General features: G+C 41.8%; 1 protein-coding gene across 1 annotated transcript in view; it reads right to left on the reverse strand.

Moving 5' to 3' along the window:
- Positions 1-24,255, reverse strand: part of DOK6 (docking protein 6) — a 962,439-nt gene that overhangs the window by 266,101 nt on the left and 672,083 nt on the right. The window contains exon 6 of the mRNA XM_073631271.1: positions 1,266-1,404. Coding sequence (XP_073487372.1) covers positions 1,266-1,404 — 139 coding nt within the window. The remainder of the gene's footprint in view (positions 1-1,265; positions 1,405-24,255) is intronic.

Raw genomic sequence — 24,255 nt, forward strand, 5'->3', positions numbered from 1 at the left:
CAGAACAGCAGAATCACCGATTAGCGCAGATTCAGAATTTACTAAGACATGTTTGCCGCTAAGAGTGCGACATGTTCACCTAGTTGAACTCTTAATTGCCTGAAATCTGCGCTATTTCATGTAGAGCGCCAGTACTTGCCATAACTCTTAGTAAATTACCCCCATAGTGTTTCTCTTTATCAAAAGGAAAAGAGCCCAGGCTAGCCTAGCTTAGCAGAAAGCCTGTTAGAATATTTTAAAGGGGTTGTAAAGGTGTTTTTTTTTTTTTTAAAAAATAACAAACATGTTATACTTACCTTCACTGTGCAGCTCGTTCTGCACAGAGTGGCCCCGAACCTGGTCTTCTGGGGTCCCTCGGCGGCTGTTTCAGCTCCTCCCCGCAAGCATTTACCACCTTCATGCGAGCTCCCTCGCACGGTGGTGAGTGCTTGCGGGCGCGCTCCCGTGATACAGCCGGCGGCTATAGCCGCTCGCTGTATCACTCGGCCCCGCCCCCCGGCGCGCCGCGTCATCGGATGTGATTGACAGCAGCGCGAGCCAATGGCTGCGCTGCTTTCAATCCATCCACTGCAGCCAATCAGCGACCAGGCTGAGCTGCAATGAAGCTGCCGAGGACGAGGAGCGAAGATTCGAGGCGTCAGGTAAGTAAAACGGGGGGCCTGGGGGCGGCGGTACTGTCAAAAGTTTTTTCACCTTAATGCATAGAATGCATTAAGGTGAAAAAATTTTTACCTTTACAACCCCTTTAAAATGGGACTGGTAGTCGATGGTCCTTAAAAATGTTCCCATTAGTAAAATGGGAATGAATAAAATGTCATGAATTTTTATTTCTTTCCATCAATTATACACGATAAACCTAAAGTTACCTTTCAATAACTCTCTTTGGCTTCTGCAGGTTAATCACCTTAGCAACAACATCATTATCAGTGTTGAATGTTGGGACTTTTTAAAATGTACTATTGCCTGACTGAGCTAATTGCTTAGATTCTAGCTGTGTTTTCTCTAGAGCAATTTAGGAAATGTATGGAAACATTTGATTAACTGTCATAAGCAATACCATTATTTTGTTTTTGTGCTCATTTTTTAAAGCACATTAAACTACACCAGGATTGCTTAATGTTATGTAGAACCAAATTATCATGTACACACAGATGTTGAAATCATACATAAACGTTCTCTTTTATGTTTTAATAATCAAGAAAAATATATAATATGGAACTCAAATGTTCAAGTTTAGTGAATATTTTAATAAGAACTGTACTTACTCTTGCTTTCTTCTCCAGTTCTAACATTAGTCTTTCATGCTGCTCTGCTATCGCCAATGTTGCAGAATGGACTTTCTGATAGATCATTTCTCCTTCTCTTGTCTGAAATGTAAACAACCCCTCTCCTGTATCACACATTCTGGAATAAAAGAAATAAACACATTTTACAAAAAGGGCTAAGACTTTCTGCATCAGTAATTAAATACCATAAAAAAAAAAAAAGTTTTGTATGTGAAAATATTCAACTTTACTTGCCATATACAGTATACAGTATATATCTTATTACATAGGCCAGCTCTCTGTGCACAATTTTTGATAAACCAAAAGCCTTTTCTTGTTGAATTACGAGGTGGGTAGCAAGATTTTTCGTCAACAATCCCATAGCTATGGTTGGAGCTGGCATATAGGATGTGATAGCACATGTGCATAACCAATTTGTACACACATACTATGGCTAATTTAGACAGGAGTCAATTGCCTACAAACACGTCTTTGAAGTGTGGAAGCAAATCGGTGCACCCAGAAAAAACCTACATAAACTTGGAAAGATTGTACAAAGTGCATGCAACTAACTCCTGGTTGAGATTAAAATGCGTTCTTCAAAGCTTAAGTATTAACCAACAAACCACTGTGCTGATATATGTACAGTGTATTAAAATTTTCTGTATTTTACAGTGGAACTAAGTCCTAAACCCTAATTGCAAGAATTTTTTGGGTTAAAAAAAACTTTGTAAGGGGCATATTCTGTTTATCTATCTTTAATATCAAATAGGCTGATTTACTAAAGGCAATGTAACTCTCCTTTAGCTTAGTGAACAAGGTGAAGCTCTGCTGACTTCCATCATCCAATCATGTTCTTGCAGTTTTTTGCTCAACTGAGACCTGAGACTTGAATGACTCAAGGGATGGATGTACATCCTCAAATCTTCCCCATTTACACAGATAGCAAGGTCTTAACTAGCACATTGACAAAGTATGCCACAAAGGTAGTTCTGTGTTTTCTTATTAGAAAGCTGTAGTGTGCCAAATATGTAACTATGTTATCAATAAACCAAAAAACAAATAAAATTGGTATTGGTTGAATGTCAAAATCTGTTATCCCAGCTGGCTGGCCACAATGTTTGCAGGTGCTGGTCAGGTTAAATTCTGGCTCATCAGACACATCGAGAACTATTCACAGAGGCCTCCACAATCAAGCCCTTACTGGATGAAACATGTTAGAGGGGGTTCTCCCATGGATAGGAGACCAAGCTGAAGCCATATTTTACTAAGAGGAGATCACTACATGCTGAGGCAGTGTGCAAACAGGTTTCATTTTGTTGTATACCACCAGTAACTTGTTTTACTCTCCATCCGGGCAAGACCATCTAGGCAAGACTGTTCAAAGTTTAACACATTGCTATCCAGGAACTGCTTCAAAAACCAAGCCTATACAACCTCTCATGCATATACCTTGTTCATGAAAAGCTGTTAAAGTGGTTGTAAACCCCTGATATGAAAAATGAACAAAGCCTATCCTTCTATAATGTGTACTTGCCTCAACCTAGAGCACTTTGTGTGAACCCTTGTCACTTTATCCTTCCCCTGCTTGTTGCATGAGTCACTTCTGACATTTTATATAGACACCAGGCAATCGCAGGAGATTACATTTTGAGTATCAGTAATGCCACGTACACACGGTCAGACTTGCCAACGGGATAACCTCCGTTGGCATTTCCGACAGAAAAATTTAGAACATGTTCTCTATCGAAGTCTGTCGGAAATGCCGACAGAAAATGTCCAATGGGGCATACACATGGTCGGAATATCTGACCAAAACCTCCCATCGGACTTTTTCTGTCGGAAATTCTGACCGCGTGTACGGGGCATTAGATATACGTTTGGGAATTTATTATACCATGCTTGTAACTTTTAATAAGTTTAAGGGATCCAAATTTTGACCTTTTATTAGGATTTATTTCCTTGCGCTGACCAGCAAATAATGTCATCTTGTTATTATGATAGCAGGTTTTAACCACTTCAATACAGGGCACATATACCCCCTTCCTGCACAGACCAATTTTCAGCTTTCAGTGCTCTCACACTTTGAATGGCAATTACTAAGTCATGCTACACTGTATCCAAACAAAATGTTTATCATTTTTTCACAGAAATAGAGCTTTCTTTTGGTGGTATTTATTTGCTGCTGGATTTTTTATTTTTTGCGATATAAGTGAAAAAAGAGCGAAAATTTAAAAGAAAACCCCACCTTTTTTTAGTTTATATTATAAAATTTTGCAGATAAGTAATTGTTCTTCATAAATTTGGGCCAAAATGTATACTGCTACATGTCTTTGGTAAAAATAGCCCAAATTAGTGTACAGTAACAGCTTTCTTTGAGAGTAACTTGGTTTGTGAGTGTTTTGCAAGACAGGCAACATTTTTTAATACATTTTTACTTGATATACAAGCGATGTCTTGATATACAAGTAGCGTCATGTCACAACTGAGTATAAAAGAGAAGAGAGGCTCCTCTAAGTGTAGCAATGCAGTTACATTTAATGAAGGTACAACATTTAGAAACACATATGATTGATGATTAAAACAGGCACATCTAAGTAAGCAGGCATCCAGGGTAAAGGTATCCACCATCCCCCTAACCACATTGACGTCGTCCCTTCCATGCTGCGCACCACGAGCGGTTCAAGCCTCGCTTTCAGATCGCTCTATTGCAGGGTAATCTTCCCGGTCACGATTGCAGACAGCTTTACCCTGGATGCCTGCCTAGTTAGATGTGCCTGTTGTAATCATCAACCATGTGAGTTGCTAAATGTTGTACTTTGATTAAATATAAACATTTTGCTACACTTAGAGGCTCCTCTCTTCTCTTTGATACTCTGTAGCTCCTGCTGTATTTACTTCTAATCCCCTTGTGGAGGCTTCCATTTGCGGATGGACATTTTATGGTTACACAACCTATCACATTGCAATAATCTTTTTATATGTTTTTTATATGGACTATAAACTGAAGGACTTATGAATAAATGGTTGTGGGATGAATCATCTGAGTTTCCATTATTTCTTATGGGGAAATTTGCTTTGATATACCAGTGCTTTATATTACAAGCATGCTTCGGGAAAGAATTTTGCTTGCAATCCAAGGTTTTATTGTATATTATTTAGTCTGCGTGAAAGTTATAGAGTCTACAAGCTATGGTGCCAATCATTGATAATTGATCACACCTGATGTACTGACAGCCTATCTCATTTCTTGAGACACTAACAAGCCATGGGGTACAAATACCCCCAAATGACCCCTTTTTGGAAAGTAGAAAATCATTTCTTGAGACACTAAAAAGCCAGGACAGTACAAATACCACCCAAATTACCACTTTTCAGAAAGCAGACAATCCAAGGTATTTAGAAAGAGGCATGGTGAGTTTTTTGAAGTTGTAGCTTTTTCCCACAATTCTTGGGAAAATTAAGAAATATATATATATATATATATATATATATATATATATATATATATATATATATATATATTTTTTTTTTTTTTTTTTACACAAAATTTTCATTTTATTATATTTATTGTAATGATACCACATGTACTTTTACACACCCTGGCCGCATGATGACCTATCACACTTTTGAAGGCCCTGGAGCACCAGGACAATGGAAATGCTCACAAAAATGACCCCATGCATTTTTTTTACACAAAGTTGTCCATTTATAAGATATTTCTAACATAGCATGTACATACCAAAAATTAGACACCAAAATACATTTTGCTACTCCTCCTGAGTATGGCGATACCACATGTGTGAGACTTTTACACAGCCTGGCCACATACAGAGGCCCAACATCCAAGTAGCACCTCCAGGTTATACATCTAATTTCCTGACAACCCATAGCATATACATACCAATTAACCTGTGGTTTTAGTAGTGCAGTGAGAGAATTGGTCCAGGCAGCAGGCAGGGATGTGGTCAGCGACAGCAAAAGCAATCGTCCAGACAACAGGCAGGAATACTATCCATTGTTAGTACAGGCAGCAGGCAGAGATACTGTAAGCACAGCCAAAGCATTGGTCCGGGTAACAGGCAGAGTTGTGGTCAGCAGCAGCAAAAGGAATCGTTCAAGCAGAAATACTGTCCATAGTCAATAGAGGCAGCAGGAAGAGGTATGGACAATACAGCCAAAGTATTGGTCCAGGCAGCAGGAAGAAACATGGTCCATAAAGTTCTGGGTCAATACAGGCAGCGATATGGTCAGCACAGCCAAAGTATTGGTCCAGGCAACAGGTAGGACCATCAAGCTTAGGGCCTCTGTCAGAGACAGAGGTAGAGACTTCTCCCACCCAAATCTCTTTGAAGCCTCTGGACTCCAGACCCTGTTCTGGGAACACAGAAAACCAAAAATGGTTTTTCTCCACTCAGAACTCTATTCTGAAGCCCCTCACATATGTGAGACCCCTGTGTACTAAAGTAGAAGGGCAAAAGACACAGGTATTTAAAACAGTAAAATGTCAGTCTGTTAAAAATAAGGAGAACTATTTCTTATGGATGTGTACAAACTTCTGAAGCAATCTCCAATGCATTGGTCAGGTTGGGAGAGACATTGGGGACAATGATAACTGTTATCTCTTCTAACTCTTCTAACTTTGCTGCATACACAACATTTCTTTTGGCATCTTCTTCCTGATTCTGGGGGGTATAGGGAAAATGTTGCTCATGAAGTCGACTCACACTATCAGAGCAAATGCTTCCTGGGGCGGGTCCTTGCTGGTAAATCAGGGCAGTGACAATGTCTTAAATATATTCGAGGTAGGTGCTGGGTTGGTTTTCTGTTGACTTTTGATAGCAGACATACAAATTAAACATAGCCATATGAAAGAGATTGAACTGAACTTTTTAATACCAGTAACAGGACTTTCGGGTTGATAAGTTGTAGCATCTGGTCATTTAAATCCACCCCCCCATGAACTGATTATAATCGTGGACACATTTTGGTTTTACAATGAGGCCCTGTCTTCTATGAATCTCCACCAAGGTGTCATTGTTAACCACTGCAGTCCCAGATTTACCCCCTTCCTGACCAAAGCACTTTTTGTGATACGGCACTGTGACGCTTTAACTGACAATTGCACGGTCGTGTGATGTTGCACCCAAACAAAATTGACGTCCTTTTTTTCCCACAAATAGAGCTTTCTTTTGGTGGTATTCGATCATCTCTGTGGTTTTTATTTTTTGCGCTATAAACAAAAAAAGAGCTACAATTTTGAAAAAAAAAGCTATTTTTTTAACTTTTTGCTATAATAAATATCCCCAGAAAATATATAAAAAAAGACATTTATTTCTCAGTTCAGGCCGATATGTATTCTTCTACATATTTTTGGTAAAAAAAAAATTGCAATAAGCGTATATTGATTGGTTTGCACAAAAGTTATAGAGTCTACAAACTAGGGGATAGATTTATGGCATTTTTATTATTTTTTTAAATTAATAATGGCGGCGATCTGAAATTTTTATGGTGACTGCAACATTATGGCAAACACATCGGACACTTTGACACCATTTTAGAACCATTGTCATTTATACAGCGATTAATGCTAAAAATAGCCATTGATTACTGTGTAAATGTCCCAGGCAGGGAAGGGGTTAACACTAGGGGGTGATCAAGGAGTTAAATGTGTGTCCTAGGGAGTGTTTGTAACTGTGGGGGGATGGGACTGTCTGAGAGAGACCGATCGTTGTTCCTAAGCAGTAGTAACAACAGATCAGTCTCCTCACCCCTAACAGAACTGAGATCTGTCTGTTTACATTGATAGATCTCCGCTCTATCCTTTTAAGGAGCCATCGCATTGGCTCCTACATCACGTGGTTGGTGTGCGCACGCTTCCAGTGGCATGCGTGCACCCCTATACTCCTTAAAGCACCCGCTGTACAGCTACGGCGATTCGCGCAGGAGTTCCATTCTGTCGCTGTCAGATGATGGCTGGCAGTCGGCAAGGGGTTAAACATGTATTATTCCACATTTAATAGTGAAGGGGGGCCTTGCTTACTCAGATCAGCACTGCTTCCTTGATGGCTCTTGAGGGAATATTTTAGAAGCAGCAGGGGGGCTGGAGGAAACACAGATCCACAGAATGAATGAAGCAGTGACAGGGAGATACTTACAATTCAGACTCTGATACATCTTTCTTACCGGCAAGAAGAACAGTGAGCAGCACAATAGCTAAAACATCAAATCTCACTCTCAGTCTTGTAATACTAGGAGTCAGTGGCAGCAGTTTCTCACACTGCAGATGTATAACAATAAAGCTTTAGGCACAGTCACATTTCAAAAATGCACTGCTTTTTTAAACAGGAATTTAAAAAAGGATGGATTTTCAGAGTACAGCTTAGGCAAAATTAACCTTCCTATATATTCTCTAAAAGATGGCAAGTCTTCACTTTTTGAGTATAGGTGCATTTTAAAGGACATTTGAAGGAAAAAGTATTGCGATATCTATTACCATGGTATAGTTATAATAAACAGTGGTATTTATGAAAATAACTTCATTTTCTTATCCTACTGCATAATTTTCCACTTACTGCCTCATTTTCCACTTTCCACTGTACTGACATTATTCTCATGTTAGGGGAAAATAAGTATCTATGGGTCTTACAAGTTACCAGTGGCTCAGTGGCATGGTTCAATACGGTTCAATATGGTTCAATTTGATTTAGTAAACAAGTAAAAAGTAAAGCTGGACGTATACTGTATGTTAGCGCATAGCATCCCTATTATTATTTACAAAAGGTTCATTGTCTGTTGATGGGATTTATAGGCGCCAACTTGAAATTCAGCCGGGCCCTGTTGAACTGACGAATTTCAATCCATGTATGATCGCCTTTAAAAAAATTAACTGTACAACTTTGGACACCTTTTGTTTAAAGTGTTATTAAAGTGGTTGTAAACCCTGGTAACAAAAAAAAAAAAAAAAACCTGCAAGACAAAGGCATAATGAGCTAGTATGCATACTAGCCCATTATGAATTACTTAACCGAGAATGAAGCCTCCGCAGCCATCCTTGTCTCCACCTCTGGCCAGCGACATCTCTCTTGGGGGTTACTTCTGGGTATCGTGGCTCCGGCGCTGTGATCGGCTGGGAGCTGCCGGTGACGGCACACAGACTGAAGCAATGGCACACACATGCTGTTGCTTCAGTTTGCCTCAGTGCGCATGTGTCAATGTCATCGGCACATGCAGAGGACAGAGGATATCTTAAAACCATGCAGGTTTAGGAGATATCCTGGGGAGCTACAGGTAAGCCTTATTATAGGCTTGCATATAGCATAAAGTTGTTGTAATGGGTTTACAACCACTTTAGATCCAGGAGCCTGCAATCACCATATCAGCTCTCCCACAGTACACAGAACATGAAAATGCAATTATTTTAGTAAACATAAACTGCTAAGTAGCCCCCCTGGTTCGGTTCTCACCAGAACATACAGAACAGGCAAAAAATTCTGCAGAACACACGAACACCGTTAAAGTCTATGGGACACAAACATAAATAATCAAAAGTGCTCATTTTAAAGGCCTATATTCAAGTTATTGTCATAAAAAGTGTTTGGGGACCTGGGTCCTGCCCCAGGGGGCATGTATCAATGCAAAAATGTTTTTTTAAAAACAACCGTTTTTTTCGGGAGCAGTGATTTTAATAATGCTTAAAGTGAAACAATAAAAATGAAATATTCCTTTAAATATCGTGCCTGGGGGTGTCTATAGTATGCCTGTAAAGTGGCCCATTTTTCCCATGTTTAGAACAGTACCACAGCAAAATGACATTTCTAAAGGAAAAATTGTCATTTAAAACTGATCGCGGCTGTAATGAATTGTCGGGTTTCGGCAATATAGATAAAACTAATTGAAAAAAAGAACATGGGGTCCCCCCAGTCCATTACCAGGCCCTCACGCAATTTTAAAAAAATTGCGTGAGGGCCCCCCTAAAATCCACACCAGGCCCTTCAGGTCTCATATGGAAATTAAGGGGAACCCTGCACCAAATTAAAAAAAAAAAGGCATAGGGGTCCCCCCAAAATCCATACCAGACCCTTATCCGAGCATGCAACCTGGCAGGCCACAGGAAAAGAGGGGGGATGAGAGAGTGCCACCCCCTCCTGAACCGTACCAAGCCACATGCCCTCAACATGGGGAGGGTGCTTTGGGGTAGTCCCCCAAAGCACCTTGTCCCTGTCACGTACCTGGTGGTGAGCCTGAGGTGTAGAGGAAAGCCTCTCATAAAGCTCCGGCTAGTGAGCCGTTGATAGTGGGACAGCAGACTTAGGAGCGCGGTGAGGTAAGAGTGCCTATGATCAGTTTGGAAGTCTGTGCAAGTAGTAGCCAGGAACCCATGAACTGGAAGCCGGGATCAGCAGGCAACAGGCAAGCAGGATGGTAGTGTCACGTACCTGATGGCGAGCCTGACGTGTAGAGGAAGGCCTCCCGTACAACTCCGGCTCAAGGGCCGCTGGTAGTGGAACAGCTGGCGCTGGAGCACGGTGGAGTAAGAGTGCCTATGGAAGTCCCGAAGTCTGTGCAGGAAGTTGCCGGAAACAAACAGGTGGACGGCTGGACTTGACTGGAAGTAGACAGGAGCGTAGCTGGATCACTGGCAGGTCTCGGCAGCAGAGAGACAGATCAGATGACACAGCTGGCAGGAATGTAGTCAAGTCACAGGCAGATTTGGCAACGGCTAGGCAGATCAGGTACAACAGCAGGCAGGAGAGAGGTCAGGTCACAGGCAGGTTCGGCAGCAGGTAGGCAGATCAGGTATAAACAGCAGGCAGGAGAGAGGTCAGGTCACAGGCAGGTTCGGCAGCAGGTAGGCAAATCAGGTATAAACAGCAGGCAGGAGAGAGGTCAGGTCACAGGCAGGTTCGGCAGCAGGTAGGCAGATCAGGTATAAACAGCAGGCAGGAGAGAAGTCAGGTTGCAGGCCGGAACAATAATCGGAAGTCAACACAGGTAGTAAGAATTCAGGTACACGCTGTAGACCAAGCAGCAACCAGCCAGTACTAAGTCTGTGTTTAAATAGGCCGTCTGGCGCCAGTTCTGATGACAGGCGTGCACGCATGCAATCGCGCTCACGCATGCGCATTCATTGATGCGCCCGTGGTTGTTCTGTGAATCCCTTGCCGCCACCTGCGCACAGGTGTGTGCCTGCGAGCATCAGCTGTATTCTGCGGACGACTTCCCTGACAGGTAGATAGGCTGACAGACCTGGCAATAGGCAAGCAGAGGTACACCACAGGAAGCAGGAACTGTAGCAGGCTGGATGGCAAGGAGCAGGGTCAGACGAGCCGGGTTGATGACAGACAGACAGATCAGGCATAAGCAGCAGGCAGAAGTGTAGTCAGGTCACAGGCAGGTTTCTGGCAACAGACGGGCAGATCAGACATAAACAGCAGGCAGAAGGGTAGTCAGGAACAAGCAGAAGCAGAAGTCAGCACACTCAGGAATCAGGATTCAGGTAAACGCTGTAGACCAAGCAGCAATTAGCCAGTACTGAAGCAGCATTTAAATAGGCCGTCTGGCGCCAGTTCTGATGACAGGCGCAGGCGTGCGATCGCGTTCACGCATGTGCATGCGTGTTTACTGATGCATCCATGGCTGTTCTGTGTATCCCTTATTGGCGCCTGTGCACAGGTGTGCGCCTGAGAACAGCAGCTGTACTCCGCACCTGGCAGTCCCCATGTTGATGGGGACAAGGGCCTCAACCCCACAACCCTAGCCCGGTGGTTGTGGGGGTCTGCGGGCGGGGGGCTTATCGGAATCTGGAAGCCCCCTTTAACAAGGGGATCCCCAGATCCCGGCCCCCCCGTGTGAAATGATAACAGGGTACAAATGTACCCCTACCATTTCACAAAAAAGTGTCAAAATGTTAAAAATGACAAGATACAGCTTGGGGACAAGTCCTTTATTAAAAAATAAAAAAATTAAAATGTCCCACGATGTCCATTCATCTTCTTCTTCACGCTGCAACGGACCGAAAAAGAAAAAAAATCCACAACCGATCCTCCTCTATGGGAGACTCCTGCCATGTGACGATTCATCGCCTTTGACAGTTCTTATATAATTGAGGGCGGGGCCGCCCGGTGACATACCTGGGTGACCCCACCCCCCTCTGATGCCTCAGAGAAGCCAGAGGGAAGTCCCTGTTGCGTCAGAGGGGGCAGGGTCACCCAGGTACACCACCAGGTGGCCCCGCCCTCAGTCATAAAAGAACTGTCATGAGCGAAGAAGCGTCACACGGCGGGAGCCTCCCATAGAAGAGGATCGGCTGCAGATTTTTTTTTCTTTTTCGGCCTGTCATGGCGAGATAGAAGAAGATGAATGAACATTGTGGGACATTTTTATTTTTTAATAAAGGACTTGTCCCCAAGCTGTGTCTTGTCTTTTTTAACATTTTGACACTTTTTTTGTGAAATGGTAGGGGTACTTCTACCCCGTTACCATTTCACACAAGGAGGGAGGCTGGGATCTGGGGGTCCCTTTGTTAAAGGGGGCTTCCAGATTCTGATAAGCCCCCCACCCGAAGACCCCCACAACCACTGGGCAAGGGTTGTGGGGATGCGGCCCTTGTCCCCATCAACATGGGGACAAGGTGCTTTGGCGGGCTACCCCAAAGCACCCTCCCCATGTTGAGGGCGTGTGGCCTGGTACGGTTCAGGAGGGGGGGCATTCTCTCGTCTCCCCTCTTTTCCTGCGGCCTGCCAGGTTGCATGCTCGGATAAGGGTCTGGTATAGATTTTGGGGGGACCCCTACGCTATTTTTTTTATTTTGGCGCAGGGTTCCCCTTAAAATCCATACCAGACCTGAAGGGCCTGGTATTGATTTTAGGGGGACCCCCATGCAATTTTTTTAAAAACTTTGGTTCGGGTTCCCCTTAATATTCATACCAGACCCAAAGGGCCTGGTAATGGACTGGGAGGGATCCCATGCTCTTTTTTTCAATGAGTTTTATCCAAGGTACCGAGACCCGACAAATCATTAGAGCCGCGATCAGTTTTAAACGACAATTTTTCCTTTAGAAATGTCATTTTGCTGTGGTACTGTTCTAAACACGAGAAAAATGCGCCACTTTATAGGGTTACTATAGACACCCCCCAGGCACAATATTTAAAGGAATATTTCATTTTTATTGCTTCACTTTAAGCATAAAAAAATCACTGCTCCCAAAAAAAGTCCAAAACAAAACGTGTTTGCATTAATACATGTCCCCTGGGGCAGGACCCAGGTCCCCAAACACTTTTTATGACAATTACTTGCATATAAGCCTTTAAAATGAGCACTTTTGATTATTCATGTTTGCGTCCCATAGACTTTAAAGGTGTTCTGGCGGCTTTCGAATTTGCCCCGAACACCGCATATTGTTCGGTGTTCGCAGAACAACCGAACAACCAAAGTTTGGCCCAAACTTATGCCTGGGCCAAACCGTTCACCCATCCCTACTGCTAAATACCATTTCTCATCAGCAGTAGACCCACTGTATAGCAGTCTTGTGACTTCTATTAGTTCCTAGTGAAGCTTGTAGGAGGAATTTTCATACTGCACCGAGCTGTCCTATGAGACTGTAGAGCTCCTGACCCTCTGTCTGGACATGTCTGGACAGTGCTGATTGGCCCTGTGCTAATCACATGCACTCTTCAAAAAAAAAAAAACCTCTCTAGCAATACATACCAAACTGAGCATGTGCAGCTTGACTCCAAAGGCTCTGTTTTATCCAGACTTGTCCAGGGTCACAGTGCAGGGAGGGGAGGTACTGTGCATACAAGATCAAGCAGCCTTATTACACAATGCAGAGAATTAACCCCTTAGGTTCCACAGCAACTATAACAAGCATGCTTTACGGCATATGCAGACTGATTTTACTGTTGTGGGTTTAGTAACACTTTAAATTAAACTGAAATGTATTGAGCTTCTTTAAATTGAAAGTTCATTTGTGCTTTAATGTAAGATACTATGGGGGTCATTTACTATAGCGCCAAAAAATTCTCCTGCAGTACCAAAAAATAACTCTCAAAAAAGGCCAGGAAGACTTCAACTCTCAGAAAGTCAGCGCTAATGCAAATGGAAAGCAGCGCTATTGCGGCAATAATGCCTGTCAGATCACATATGCTGGAATAGTGGAAGTCAGTGGGGCTCGAACCTGCAAAATCAAAAGTTCTCACTGAAGGCTTATATGCAAGTTATTTGCCATAAAAAGTGTTTGGGGACCCGGGTTCTGCCCCAGGGGACATGGATCAATGCCAAATTTTTTTTAAAAACGGCCGTTTTTTGGGAGCAGTGATTTTAATAATGCTTTGAGTGAAACAATAAAAGTGTAATATTCCTTTAAATTTCGTACCTGGGGGGTGTCTATAGTATGCCTGTAAAAGGGCGCATGTTTCCCGAGTTTAGAACAGTCTGACAGCAAAATGACATTTGAAAGGAAAAAAAGTTATTTAAAACTACTCGCGGCTATACTGAATTCCCGGCTCGACAATACACATAAAAGTTCATTGATAAAAAAGGGGTCACCCGCCCTGCGTCAGAGGGGGGCGGGGTCACCCGCCCTCTGTTATTTAAGAACTGTCAGAAGAGGAGAAGCGTCACACAGCAGGAGCCTCCCATCCAATCGTGGATGCGGAGCGGCCCGAGGAAAGAAGATGAAGTGAAGACGGCGCCGCTGAGGAAGATGCCGGACAAGAAGACTGGATGAAGAACCAGAAGAACAAGAAGAACCAGAAGAACAAGAAGAACAAGAAGATGGAGGAAGAAACCGAAGGAAGATAGAAGAAAGAAGATAGAAAATAGAAGAAAGAAGAAGCATTTAAATAAAGGAATTGTCAAAAACTGTCTCTTGTCATTTTTAACATTTTTGACTTTTTTTGGTGAAATGGTAGGGGTAATTTTGTATCCCCTTACCATTTCACACAGGGGGGAGGGCCGGGATCTGGGGGCCCCCTTGTTAAAGGGGGCTTCCAGATTCCGATAAGCCCCCTGCCCGCAGACCCCCACAACCACCGGGCCAGGGTTGTGGGGATGAGGCCCTTGTCCTCATCAACATGGGGACAAGGTGCTTTGGGGGGCTACCCCCAAAGCACCCTCCCAATGTTGAGGGCATGTGGCCTGGTACGGTTCAGGGGGGGGCCGCTCTCTCGCCCCCCCTCTTTTCCTGCAGCCTGCCAGGTTGCGTGCTCGGATAAGGGTCTGGTATGGATTTTTGGGGGTACCCCACGCCATTTTTAAAAAAAAATTTGGCGCGGGGTTCCCCTTAAAATCCATACCAGACCTTAAGGGTCTGATATGGATTTTGAGGGGGACCCCACGCCAATTTTTTTTTTTTATTTTGGCCGGGGTTCCCCTTAATATCCATACCAGACCTGAAGGGCCTGGTATGGAATTTAGGGGAACCCCCACGTCATTTTTTTTTAAATTTTGGTTCGGGGTTCCCCTGTGGGGAATTCCCATGCCGTTTTTATCAATGAACTTTTATGTGTATTGTCGGGCTGGTGTTCTGCTGAGAAAGTTCCTCTCGGCGGATAAGGACCCCCCTCTACTTCGCAGGCGCAGCGCCTGCGCAGTAGGAGCCGGCGGAAATAGCCGAAGCGAAATAGAGAAGAAATCAGCTGTACACGGCGCCTGTAAGAGGGTCCCCCGTGGGCTCGCTTCGCTCGCCATGCTTCGGGCACAGCCTCGCTTTGCTCGGCACTTTTTTATTCCCCCTCTAGGTCCACTTGGATGGTGGGGCTTCAGCCTGGACCCAGGGCGCAGGCGCCGTGTACAGATGATTGAAGATTTTCATCTTTGGCTATTTTCGGCAGCTGCTAGTCGTTGGTACTGCACAAGCGCAGCACTTGCGCAGTACAGGGGGGACCTTATCCGCCGAGGGAACTTTCTCGGCAAGACACCGAGCCGCGAGTATTTTTAAATTACTTTTTTCCTTTGAAATGTCATTTTGCTGTCAGACTGTACTAAACACGGGAAACATGCGCCCCTTTACAGGCATACTATAGACACCCCCCAGGTACAAAATTTAAAGGAACATTACACTTTTATTGTTTCACTTTAAGCATTATTAAAATCACTGCTCCCGAAAAAACAGCCATTTTTAAAACTTTTTTGCATTGATACATGTCCTCTGGGGCAGGACCCAGGTCCCTAAACACTTTTTATGACAATACCATGCATATAAGCCTTTAAAATTAGCACTTTTGATTATTCATGTTCGTGTCTCATAGACTTTAACCACTTGCCTACCAGGCCAATTCTGACATTTCTCTCTTATATGTAAAAATCATAATTTTTTGGCTAGAAAATTACATACAACCCCCAAATTTAGCAGAGACCCTAGAGAATACAATGGCGGTCATTGCAACTTTTTATCTAGCACGGTATTTGCGCAGCAATTTTTCGAATGCGTTTTTTTGGGAAAAAAAACAGTTTTGGGCTTTAAAAAAAAAACAAGAAAGTTAGCCCAATGTTTTTGCATAATGTGAAAGATGAAGTTATGCCAAGTAAATAGATACCCAACATGTCACGCTTCAAAATTGCACACGCTCGTGGAATGGCGCCAAACTTCGCTATTTGAAAATCCGCTTAGGCGACGCTTTAAAATTTTTTACTGGTTACATGTTTTGAGTTACAGAGGAGGTCCAGGACCAAAATTATTGCACTCGCTCTAACGTTCGCGGCGACACCTCACATGTGTGGTTTGAACAACATTTTCATATGTGGGCGGGACTTATGTATGCGTTCGCTTCTGCATGCGAGCTCACAGGGACAGGGGCACTTTAAAAGTTTTGTTTTTTTTTTTATTGTTAATTTTACTTTTTTTATTTTAGCTTGACACTTTTTTTCAAAAAAAAATTTTTTTTTGATCACTTTTGTTTCTATTACAAGGAATGTAAACATCCCTTGTAATAGGAATAAGCATGACAGGTGCTCTTTACAGTGAGATGTGTGGTAAATAAGACCCCACATCTCACCTCTAGGCTTAGAAGCCTGAAAAAAAAAAACAAAAAAAAAAAAACGATCTCTGCTTCCCAGCCGAAGCGGCGCTGTTTTTTTTTTTATACAGAGGCCTGGCGTAACGTCATAACATCACGCCCGGCCTCCGAACGATCATAGAGATTCCGGCGACCATCTGGTCCACCAGAAATCTCTATGCCAGACATCTGGGGCTGGCGGATCCTGTGACCGACTCACAGATCGTAGCGGTAAGTCGGTACAAGCACCGGAGCGTGGCGGGAGGGGGGGATGTCCCCTCTCGCCTCCTGTTAGAATGATCAAGCAGTGGAACAGCCACTATGATCATTCTTATGGTGTGCAGATTCGTAGGCTCTAAAAGACGATATCTGGATGATGTCTGTAGCTACAGGCATCACTCAGATATCCCCGCTTAAAGCCGAGGACATAATTTGGCGTACGGCGGGCGGGAAGCGGTTTTAATGGTGTTCGCACAAATTTATTTGTCTGTTCGCATGTTCTGCTGTGAACCGAACAGGGGAGATGTTCGGCCCATCCCTAGTTCTCATTAAGAATCATGGGGGTACAACTTGTCAAGCAACTCGGAAGTCCAAAGTCGTCCAACTGTGAAACAAGTCATATATATTTTAATAGAAAGGAGCTCTCATTTATACTTGCATTTACATCAGTAGAACAAATGCAGTAAGTGATATGTGCACATGGGCCAGAAGCAAATGTGTGGGGATGCCAAACAAATCAATGAACCCCACCCACACCAAATCTAACTACCAAATCCACCCCCACATTGATTAAGCACAAGTACATATCATACCCTTATCCGGAAAATGAGCCGCACCTCCTCTTTGCTAAAGAGGGACCTCGCCATGTCCACCTAGATGGAGATCTTGACCAGCACAGGGACTTCTAGGTGATTACAATGACTTATTTCTGGGTCAGAAGGCGAAACTACACTCTTTTAATCGCAACCACTATTAGAATTTTATTATTTTTGTTTATTTTCAGATATGCAAATTTGTATTTCTACTTATGATATTTAAAGGCGTTCGATAAGAAATGGTGTCCCTGGGTTAGCAGCAGAAGGAAATCGTTCAGCTGAAATCACACACTTTCATTCCCGCATGTCAGTCCTGACTGCAGGGGCAATTTCAGAGACATCTGCAGGTTTCTGCACTGATATCAATACAAATTGCACCCCAAAGTCACACCAATTAAAACAGTGCAATTGCCACCACTTTGACATGTCAAATCGCACCAATGTGAACTAAAGCTGACACAAACACTGCCTATCCACCAGCTGAATTCATTACCTGCAATTCTCCACAGCCGTTATATATAAAGATTCTACCTTTATCATTTACTTGCAGGTCTGCAGAAGCCTAGGTTTACATTGGAGCAATTTGTCATGCAATTTGAGAGATCAAATCACATGACTATTGGCAGCAATGGCACTGTTCCAATCGATGCAACTTTTTTTGTGGCACCGCACCAATTTGCTAAAGTAGTTACTGCACTACTTTTGCCGATTTCTGGTGCGACTTCAATAGACATTTGTGTATGAAGCCACACGGATGTCTATCAAGTAGCACCTAAAATCACGCTGACCTTGCTACTTTAAAATCATGCTACTTCAAGTGAAGTAGTGCGATTTCAAAGTAGCATCAATGTGAACCAGGGCAAAGAGATTAGTTTTTTGGTGCACAAATACATATTGAAATAAAATATAAGAGATATTGCACTTTCCCAAAACCACCACCCACAAACTAAAGAGAAGAAAGTAGAAGAAAAAAAAAACCAAAACACAACAAGGCTCAATAACGTACTTTTATTTTACCAGCAGAAAAACAAAAAATTACATTTACTAGCTTCAAAAAATTTTGGACAGGATATATGGTGCTACATTTAGCAATGGGATTTTAAGGGCCCTGCTCATAGGAGCTTACAATCTAAAATTAGACAAAACCTTAGAGTGGACACAGCTTTAATTTCTGTGTATAAATGGGCAACACATCACATTGTTATCTGCAAGATTATAGAAACATACTTAAGTCATTCTTACAAAGCATTCCCACATAATATTACAAAAGACTTATTCAAAACACCCACCACCAGCCCACAATCCACACATACATACATTGGTGACCATGTTCTGCTGGAAGCTGCATTTCGGTGTACATGATTAAACGAGATAAAAAAAAAGAGTAGGTCAGCAGATGCTTCCAAACGATGTTTGCATGATCAGACAGGAACAATACACACAACATTGACAGCATGGCCACATAAACCCACTTTTGATTGAAAAAATGCACAAGAATTTCATCAAATCTCCCAATAGCATTCCTTCTCCCCACAAATCACAGCAAAAAACCTGACCTTCTCGGGCCAAACGAACCCCCTACTGCAGGCCTTTATATAAGAGAGGTTGTATTGTTAGCACACTGACACACCCAATAGAAGTACACGCCCACCAGTATCTTTCAATCTGTCTCTTCATGTATGTCTAAAGTGATTGCACCTGATGGGCAGGAACACATAATAGTGTTCGCAACTCTGTTAGCCCTTGGCTATGTGCATCAAATCTCCAACTACAGGACAAAGATCAAAGTCCATTTGCATCCACATAAACAAAGCAACAGTTTTCTAAGCATATGTACCCGTGCAGTGTAAACCCTAAAATTTGAATTGTCCAAGTCCCTGGGCATGATTAGTGCTAATAAACATTAACATCAGTCCTTGGCTGCAATGAGCTTCCAATATAAAGTCCAAAGTTAATGTTCTTACATTAGAACCTATTTCGACAGGAGACAAATAACATGCCAGCATGTCTTTGGATTGTGGTGAGAAACCCACACAGGGATAACATATAAACTTCAACACAAGGATTAGCATGTTGGAGAATTGAACCAACATCCCAGGTGCTGCTAGACAGAACTGCTACCCACTTACCCACCAGGCATCCCCACACATGTTCTCTGCATCTCTGTGGTGTGAACCAGCCCTAAGTCCATAGCCATGCTCAGTGTCACAAGCAATATACAATATATTGGCCTAAGTATTGGGATGCCTGCCTTTAAACGCACATGAACTGTAATGGCATCCCAGTATTAGTATTGGGTTCAAAACTCATTTGGCCCACCCTTTGCAGCTATACCAGCTTCAACTCTTCTTGTCCACAAGGTTTAGGAGTGTGTCTATGGGAATGTTTGACCATTCTTCCAAGTGCATTTGTGAGGTCAGGCACTGATGTTGGACGAGAAGGCCTGACCTACAGTCTCCTCTGTAATTCATCCCCAAGGTGTTCTGTTGTGTTGAGGTCAGGACTCTGTGCAGGCCAGTCAAGTTCCTCCACCCCAAAATCACTCATCCATGTCTTTATGGACCTTGCTTTGTGCACTGGTCCAAATGATTTGGTGGAGGGGTAATTATGACGTGGGGTTGTTTTTCAGGGGTTGGGCTTGGCCTCTTAGTTCCAGTTAAGTGAACTCTTAAGGCATCAGCATACCAAGACATTTTGGACAATTTCATGCTCCCAACTTTGTGTGAACAGTTTGGGGAAAGCCCCTTCCTGTTCCAACATGTTTGCACACCAGTGCACAAAGCAAGGTCCATAAAGACATGGATGAGCAAGTTTGGGGTGGGGAAACTTGACTGGCCTGCACAGAGTCCTGGCCTCAACCCGATAGAACACCCTTTGGCTGAATTAGAGTAGAGACTGCAAGCCAGGCCTTCTCATCCAACATCAGTGCCTGGCCTCACAAATGCACTTCTGGAAGAATGATCAAACATTCCCATAGGCACACTAAACCTTGTGGACAGCCTTCCCAGAAGCTGTTCTAGCTGCAAAGGGTGGACCAAATCAAATTTTAACCCTACGGACTAAGACTGGGCTGCCATTAAAGTTTATGTGTATGTAAGGGCAGGTGTCACAATACTTTTGGCTAAATATTGTATCTGGAAAAGACTTACAATGGTGGTGGAACCCTCCTACACATAAATACTACATTTAGACATAGTTACAGGACCTGGAGATGAGACAACTTCTTTACATGAAGTAACATGGTTGGGATTTGAACCCAGACCCTCAGGGATACTAAGCAGAAGTTCTAAACTCTAAGCCACAGAGCTGCCACATATGAGACCCTCCTACAAATAACTACACATAAATACACATAAAAACACATAAATACTGCATTTCTATGGACATACAGGTGATGGAATTACATTACTCAAGAGTTATTCTTCTTGATTTATTCTGTGATATTTGGTGTTTTTTTGTGGGTGAGATTAGAATATTACCCTCAAATTTTTGGGAATTACATTTTGATTTCTGATATTGGTACACATATCACATTTTTTTGACTCAAATTATGAATATTTGGAAATAATAAAAAGCACAAAAAAATGTGATTCATTTTAAATTTGCATCAGCAATGGTATTGTTTGTGGATTATAAAGACACCTGTGTGAGTTTAGGTTAAAGATTGTTGTGAGATGAAGAGTAACAAGTGAAAGTGACAGAGAAAAATATATTTTATCAAAACATCAAAACATTCCACATTGTAGCATTCTTAAAATCAAAATATTTTAAGTAGAAGCAACAATGTTGCAAAGGAAAATTTATTTCACAGAAAGATACATTTCATCTCAACATTAAAAGGTTTTTTTGTGAAAGTTAGAATTGTTCCATTAGAATCAGTGACTGAAACTTCATTTGGACTAAATTAGAGCAGATTTTAACTTCCAAAAAATGTTCTCTAATTAGCTCTCATTTTGGTATTTACTATAGCTCCAGGTAAAAAAGACACTGGAGATAAAATGAGACTTATTTTCAGGTCTGAGCATGCTCAGTTGTGTTGGCACTTGGTGGCCAAAACGGGGAATTTTTCACTTTTCAGACTTTTAAAGATATTTCAGTGTAGAAATCACTTTTTCACACAGTTTAAAAGCAGATAATCTTTAAATAATATACTGCATATTTCAGTACCATTTAGACAATTATATCATGTTCTAAACATTATTTCCATGTGCAATTCTCTAGGTTTTAGCAGAGTAAGGGTTTGGGCACTATTTAGATTCAGGGAGCTATAGTAAATTCGATTTTGGGAGAATTTTCTCACCAGCGCTATAGTGAATACCGTTTTAGCGCGAATTAGCGCTATTAGCACTAATTCGCACTAAATTGACACGAATTAGCGCTAATTCGCAGCAATTTGCGCGAATTAGCGCCATAGCGCTATAGTAAATGACCCCCTATAAGACTGATAAGTTCACAGGAATCGTAAAATGATGAGAATTGCCATGCATTCTAAATACCCATGGCTTTGTAAACCTGATACCTTGTGGAACCTGGATTTTGCTTTATGACTAATAACTATAAACCAAAGATCTTAAAGGCTGCTGCTATTAGCCTGTTAAATAACAAAACATTTATTTGAAACAATGTAAGTATTTGCATTCATACCTATATAATAGTGTTACTAGTTCTCAGTTAATTATATGGAAAATCACTTAAAGCAGTTTACAGGTTAAAAGTTTCCATTTTAAGGCCACTATCTAAATATCAAAGCACAATGTTTCATAGTTATGCATCGTCAATAAAGAAGAGAGTTACAGAATAGTAATGCTCTATACACTAAACAAAAATCTTTGCGTTGCCAGGTAGCCGCTTATTTGTAAAGTAAACAAGTCTGGTCTGAGCTGAGCTGTCATTCAAAAGGTTGAGCTATTTGTGAGTTATACTGTTTGTTTTTTCCCCCCTTCAAATCCTCAGTACCATTTTGTTTTCCTTCATAATACAGAAAATGCCTCTAGGCTAAAACATACAGTATTTCTGCAGAAAACATAGCACATTCTGGACAGCTGTTTTATTCTGTAAGCCTACTGTTAAAGCTGTAATAACCACGACAGTAGCGCTATTAAACATATACTTAAGCTGTCCAAAATAGCTAATTTTGTCCTTTTTTATTAAATTACAAGGTGTTTTCTCTACAAATGTTTTTTTCTATTGTACTATCTTTAATTATGAAGTATACCTGTATAGACTATATCAATGTTTTATAATTTTCTCATGAAAAAGAAATAACCAGATGACAGCCATTACATACTTCTACTTACATAAGGTCTGTACATATCTCTGCTGCATGGTTATTTTTGAGGGTGAACTTGATAGACTATTTTTTTTTTTAATTGAATTTCAATTGAAATTTGATTTGCCTCTCTTTACCTTTATTATATTGGGCACCCGCAATTGCCCATTAACCGAGCAGGACCATGGATCTGTGTGTGTAAACACACAGGTCCACGTCCTGTCAGGTGAGAGGAGACTGATCTGTGTCCCCAGTACAGAGGAACACCGATTGGTCTCCTCCTCTTGTGAGTCCCCTCCCCCTACAGTTAGAATAACTCCCCTAGGAAACACATTTAACCCCTCGTCTCCCCCTAGTGATTAACCCCTTCCTTGCCTATCACATTTACATAGTAATCAGTGCAATTTTATAGCACTGATGGCTGTATAAATGTGAATGGTCCCAAAAATGTGTCAAAAGTGTCCGATGTGTCCACCATAATATCGCAGTCATGAAAAAACTGAGGAAAAAATGTGTTTTTTTTTTTTAAATTGGGATATTTATTATAGCAAAAAGTAAAAAATATTGTGTTTTTTCAAAACTATCGCTCTTCTTTTGTTAATAGCGCAAAAAATAAAAACCGCAGAGGTGATCAAATACCACCAAAGAAAGCTCTATTTGTGGGGAAAAAAGGACATCAATTTTATTTGGGTACAAGGTCGCACAACCGCGCAATTTTCATTTAAAGTGCGACAGCACTGAAAACTAAAAATTGGTCTGGGAAGGAAGGGGGTGAAAATGCCCTGTATTGAAGTGGTTAAAGCAGTAAAAAACCCAAAACCAAAAATGCCATATATTGCAGCTTATTTGGTGACTGCATTATTTTTCTTTTTTTTAGGCTTTTTTCCCTCTGTTTTCACCTGGTGATCTGGCCAGCAACCCACCTCCTGTATTAGAGTGCCCCCACTCTGGATAAATGAGCACAGGGGGCACCTTTAGACAGCAGCATTGTCAGTCTGGGGGCAAGGGAGTGTTAGATGTACTATCAGATTCAAATACGCTAACACATTAAATCCAGACTCCAGCTAATACTTTAAAAGTAGTTACGGCAAACATGTTTGTTTCCTTTTATGATAAAGGTTTTACATAAATAAAAGCTGATCATTCTAAGCACCTCTGGCAGTGGTAAATGGTTTGTCTCATTTCTGTAACTGATACATTCTGCTGGAGAGCTTATTCTTTTGAAAAACAACAGTTTTACTTGCTGGAACATGAGATGAAAAGGAAAAAGAAAAGTGAATTCTTCCATCATATCTAAGACATAGTAATCTGCAATATACTAAATGCTTGCTTTTGTGTTTAATACCCCTTTAACTTTAAAGAGAAACTTTACCCAAAACAAACCTTTTTACTTGTTGCAATATTCCAGAAAGGAAACCTCCTCCACTCCAAGCACAGTTATTTTTTTTAAGCTGCTAGGTCACTCTAAGTACAGATTCTATACATTCCAGTGGAAAATAACATAATCACTGGAGGGCTTTCGAACAAGAAGCACCATATCAACTAATCCAATGGAATATTCTTAGAAATGGAAGAACTCATAAACTGGTAGCGCAATTAGTTTACCTTGAAAGTTAAAGTGATTGTAAACGATCACTTTGTAAAACAAGCCATTCAGTTTAAAATAGGAGTTAAAGGCAAACTACTTGTGTATAGATATTAAAAAAAAAAAACATTATAATCACCTTTTTCCTTTTATATAAGTTAACACTAGTGTTGGGTGAACAGTTCAGCCTAAGCATGAGTCGTTCTCCAGACACCCACATTTTTGGGGTGTTCGCCCCGCCAAACACCCTGCAATGCAATGAGCACTGCACAGTGCATTCTGCACCCTGATTGGACAATGCTTTGGCCATGCCAGTGACAT

This window comes from Aquarana catesbeiana, linkage group LG05 (assembly GCF_042186555.1).
Source record: "Aquarana catesbeiana isolate 2022-GZ linkage group LG05, ASM4218655v1, whole genome shotgun sequence".
Lineage (NCBI taxonomy): Eukaryota > Metazoa > Chordata > Amphibia > Anura > Ranidae > Aquarana > Aquarana catesbeiana.